Source organism: Fulmarus glacialis, unplaced genomic scaffold (assembly GCF_000690835.1).
Source record: "Fulmarus glacialis isolate BGI_N327 unplaced genomic scaffold, ASM69083v1 scaffold27399, whole genome shotgun sequence".
Lineage (NCBI taxonomy): Eukaryota > Metazoa > Chordata > Aves > Procellariiformes > Procellariidae > Fulmarus > Fulmarus glacialis.
In genome coordinates this window covers 281-5192 of record NW_009231780.1, presented here as the reverse complement: position 1 = coordinate 5192, position 4912 = coordinate 281, and the positions used below count along the sequence as shown (strand labels likewise).

Sequence of the window (4912 nt, the reverse complement as noted above, 5' to 3'; positions counted from 1 at the left end):
ATGTCCCAGCATTCGGTCACGTTTCTGTCCATCGGTCAATCCCAGGCTGTCCATCATTGATTTTTGTTTGCTCCTGCAGTCCAGAAATCTGCAAGACAGCGGGGAGGTGGGTACACAGCCCTGCCTGGGCCGGCCCTGCTGACAGAGGCCGCCAGGCAGGACCCAAGCAGGGGGAGAGGGGAGGAAAGGAGACCCCTCTCCCAGAAAGCGCCAGGCCCCAGTAACCAGGCGCCAGCTCCCTTCCCATCTCTGCAGACATACGCAACCAACACGAGTCCTGCGAGCAATTCAACCGCAACACAAGACGCGCTGCAGTAATTCATGCAAGGAAAGGGGAGGCAGAGGCTGTCAGGACTCTCTGTGCCCAATCCTGCTGGTGGGGCACAGAAAAGGGGCATCACATCGCTTCAGGGGACACTCAGAGGTGTCCGGACAAGCATCCTCCAGCAGAAATGACAGGAGATACCATGTCAACCGCAGGCTCAGAGGAAAAACCCAGCGAGTTCTCCCGCCCTTCCCAAGTCGTCCCTAGGACTGTCCACGAGGACTCAGAGATGTTCCCCGTGTTGCTCTGTGCCTGCTCTGACAACAGCGTGGGAGGGACCCTGCTCCCCCTTCCCAAAAGCAGAGGAAGGTTCGAGAACAAGTGCTGCCAAGTCGAGACCTGGGCTGGCTGCCCTCACCTGGAGACCCTGGCCCCCAGCATCTGCCCCCTCTTCCCCAACACGGTACGTGCCACGCAGTTGCCTCAGGAACAGCAGAGCCTGGTACCGGTACAAGATGACCAAGGCACTTGAAGGTAATGCCATACCCACTGCTATGGCAGCCATGCCCCTATACCATGGGGCAACAGGGTTTCTGACACGAGCCCTACTCTAATCCCACGGAGGGGGAAATGCACGTCACCTAGAGTTTAGCAGAGGATGAAGCAATACCCAGCATGGCGGGGAAGTTGTTGGCAAAGGTCAGACAGCTCCCGCCATCCACCACCAAGGTGGTGCCCGTCACGTAGGAGGAGAGGGGGCTCGCCAGGTACAGCGTGCTGTGGGCGATCTCCGTCTTGTTCCCCGCGCGCTGGAGGGGGATCGCGTTGAAATGGCTTGCTTCCTCGATAAGTTTCCCATCTAAGGCTGGTAGCAGAAAGAGTTAGGTAGGAGCGTGGGACCACCTGCCCACCACCACTGCCTGCCAGACACTGCAGCACTGCTTGCACGGGGCTTGCTGAGAGCCCCAGGGAACCTAGACGAGATCCTGGGGACAGCCCAGGGACAAAGGCCTGAGAAGAGACTTAAATGAGGGGAGCTCAAGCCCAGCAGTGGGATTTGTACTGCAACAGTGAGTTCAAGACAGAACCTCGCAGAGCCTTCCCAGCCTCCAGAGCTGAACCGGTACTCTGCTGACGGACTGCAAGAGCTAAACCATCAGGCAAGGCCAGGCTGAGTTTTGGGGGAGCACATTATGTTGTGGCGTCAGAGAGCACAAAAAGCTGCCACTTGACAGCGAAAAATCAGTGCCCTGCGAGGTACCGAGGATGCGGGAAGGGCTGCTCCCCCAAAGAGACGTGCCAGCCGAGTCACAGGACAGCCGTGCCCAACAGCAACAGCCCCAGCCGCATCACAGGCCCTATGAGCTGCATGGTGGTCCATCACAGTCCCCTCCCAGAGAGACGCCAGCAAGCCACCACCAAGGCAGACAGGAGCCCCAGGTTGCCTTACCCAGCCGCCGGTAGCCCTCGGTGCCTGTGACAGGGCCCGGCGCCAAGCTGTTCACTCGGATGTTGTTGGGTCCCCACTCCACAGCGAGGTGACGGGTCATGGCATCTGGGAAGGGATTACAACAGGAATGAGAAATGGAGAACAGTGCCATTCCAGTAAGTTCTGGGGGGGGCCAAAAAGCCACAGGAGACTCTGGCCAAGAGCAAAGGGCCCTAGAAGAGCCCTGGGGGAGAGAAGAGCCTCATCCCAAACCCAGGCACATAGTAACCACACTAACTCATATGCGCCTCTCCCAAGGACATCTTCCCATCTCAATATTCGGGAAGAACCAGCTTCCTTACTGGCCCCACACAGCTCACCGAGCCCCAGCAAGGAGCGTTTAGGTACCTATGGCAGCCTTAGCAGAACCAGCATGCACCTGGAGGGCCTGCCCTCGGTAGCTCAGGGTTGCCGTGATGTTAACGATCACCCCACCGTGGTCCTGGGGAAGGAAAGGAGACGTGGCGTTAGGCAGGGAGCAGCACAAGGGGTCACGTAGAGGAGCGGTGAGACAAGAGAGCTGGGCTAGGAGGGACAGTCACCCGTGGGTGCCACCTCTGCGTTGCTAATCCATCACCGGGGCAGCACTGCCCACCCAGCGGGGCCCTTCCAGGAGGAGATGCAGGGGACAAGCAAAGGCCAAGGGAAAGCAGAGGAGCTGGAAAAGGAGCAGCAGATCACAGCTTCTTCCCCAGGAGGTGGCAGAGCGTGGAAAGGTGCCACAACAGTCAAAAGCCCCAGGGTTAGAGACAGGCAGGATTCCCGGTTCCATCCCTGGGAGGGAACAGACTGGATCTGAGCAGGGTGGGTGGCAGAGGCCCCGCAGCACTGCCCTGGGTACACGGGTGCTCTGCCCCCTTCTGCCCTCCACATTTCCCCGAATTTCTCAGGAGCAAAGCGTGGTTTGTTTGACACTAACTCCCTGCCTACCAGGAGCCTCTCCACTGAGTCCTCTGGCTCTGGTTCCACTTACCCGGAAATATTTCTCAAAGAGAACTTTGGAGGTGTTGAAGGTGCCAATGGTGTCGATATCTATCACTGTCTTGAAGGCATTGAAGGACAGGGCGCTGGCTGGGCACAGAAAGTTTCCTGCAGCACCTGAAGAACAAGCAGCCGGGGGCACAGTCAGGACCGGGCCAGGAGAAATGAGGCAGGTTCAGGGCACTTCTGCGAGAGGGACGGTGAGCGATACTGTTTGGGTAGACTGGAGAGCACGTGGAAACAGCCCTGATAAGGAGATAACAGCTTGCAGCTCCGGGTACCCAGCACCATGGCCAGCCTGAGGGCAGGAGGGTGCTGGCGCAGCGAGAGCAGGGATGACGTGATGGCCATGCATTAAGAACAGGTCTTTGCTTCCTCTGAGCTCCCAGGCCAAAGCAGCATAAGCCAGACACGTCTTCCCTCTCCCACTCCAGCAGCTCACCGTTAACGAGGATGTCAATCCGCTTGAACTTGTTCAGCGCCTCATCCACCGCTGCCGCAATGGCTTGGGGATGCCTGACGTCCATGGACACAGGCAGGCACTGCTGGCCTGTGGCTGCCCCCCGCTTTTTTGAGGCCCGCCAAAAAAAAAAAAAAAAAAAAAAAGAGGTGAGATTCTTTCTGGGACTCTCTCCTTCAGCAAGGGTTAGACCCAGACCTCCTAACAGGCGAGCAAGAAGTCAGGCAGGAGCCACGTCCCTGTCAGCACACAGCAAACGCTGCGTGTAGGGGAGAGACCTGCCTAAACACAGCCGGCTTCAGCCCGGCAGCACCCTGCAGCTAAAGCCCTGGGGTAGCCAGAGAAAGCTCCTGCAAGTTGTATCCCAACCAAATGCCAGGCTGGCCCTGAGGCCACAACTCGCTAAGCCCAGTTACCTCCGTGGCCTGTCATCGACACAGCACATCCCACGCAACGTCTCTGCAGGGCAAGTACAAAGGTTGGACCCCAACAAGGCGTTTTTGGCATGAGCTCAGACATAATTAACGTTTAGATCCAAAAAAGTAGGCAAAATGGCAAATGCAGACCAGCAGTTGCCAGGGTGTCTGCCCGCGAGGCAGAGCGGGCCAGCTCTGCGGCTCCGCATCTGCCACAAACCAGCCCCGAGGCGCTTGTTAAAAACAGGACTCCCCTCAGCAAATTAAGCACAGGGGTCGTGCAAACTCAGCAGCGACCCTGCACAGCACCCAGTGACGCTCCACGTTCCTCCTCAGGCTTGTCAGGCCCTTCTGTGAGCAGTTTTGAGCCCTGACTAGCACACACGTACAGCGAGCATCAAGAGCCTACATCCCTGTGTACTCAGAAGACCCCAGCCCCTGAGGACTAAAAAGCTGCTGAGCTTTGCAGCTTGTTTTCTGGCATGTGAGCATGAGGGAATGCGAATGGCAGCACTAACCCCCTCCAAGAGGCAGCTGGGCCATGCCAGCTCACTCCCAAGTGTCAATTTTGACTTTTACTGTATTTCAGTGAGCTCCACACACAGCTACCACAAAGCTCTCTCTCAGCCAGAAACTGTGATCGGCCAAACCCCAGCCTGGCGTCAGACACGCAGGGGTGGGTGTTTGTTCTGCCCAGCCGTCCACAGGGTAGTTACAGTCTCATACAGCTTCTTCAGTCACCGCTCTCCAGACCTGCATCCTACCCTCCATCTCAAGATGCAACACAACTGAGATTTTGGGGCTCAGCGTACCCACCTCAGCCCACGTAACCCTGGGACAAGGGGGTCTTGCCCTGCTCGAGGCTGAGATTTAAGTTTGACCTTGGGCTCTGCCACTTCCCCACTGACAAACCTTCACCACAGTTTGTTTCTCTCCGTCTCGACAACAAAAAGGCGATGTGATACCTGGAACAGACACTCCCAAAGCTGGCGGGGGAAGGTATTTCCACAATGAACAACCCTACTGCGAGGTGCGGTAGGTGCAGCCCACCCTAAACCCGCACCCGTCTCACCCATCACTGCTCCCTGCTGGTGCTGGAGCACTCAGAGCCGGGAGAAGACAGGGTAGCACAGGTGAGCTATTTCTCCTCTTGCACTACTCCCAGGGCTCCCAGCTCCCTCCAGAGGAGAGGGCGGAAGGATTTCCAGGCGTTCCCAGCTCTCCCTAATGCCGCCTGTGCTGCTAGAACCCACGGACTCACCTCCGACACTCGCTGCAGGTTCCGGCTTGCGATGACCGTC

At 57.8% G+C, this 4912-nt stretch overlaps 1 protein-coding gene across 1 annotated transcript; it reads right to left on the bottom strand.

Annotated features, from left to right (window-relative positions):
- Nucleotides 1-53: 53 nt before the first annotated feature.
- Nucleotides 54-3301, bottom strand: DECR2 (2,4-dienoyl CoA reductase 2, peroxisomal; the record flags this gene model as incomplete). The annotated part of the gene is made up of 6 exons (XM_009584693.1): nt 54-88; nt 936-1124; nt 1716-1820; nt 2103-2196; nt 2728-2852; nt 3178-3301. Coding segments are annotated over 6 exons (672 nt in total), but the record flags the coding sequence as incomplete, so codon positions are not given.
- Between the last annotated feature and the right edge of the window lie 1611 nt (nt 3302-4912).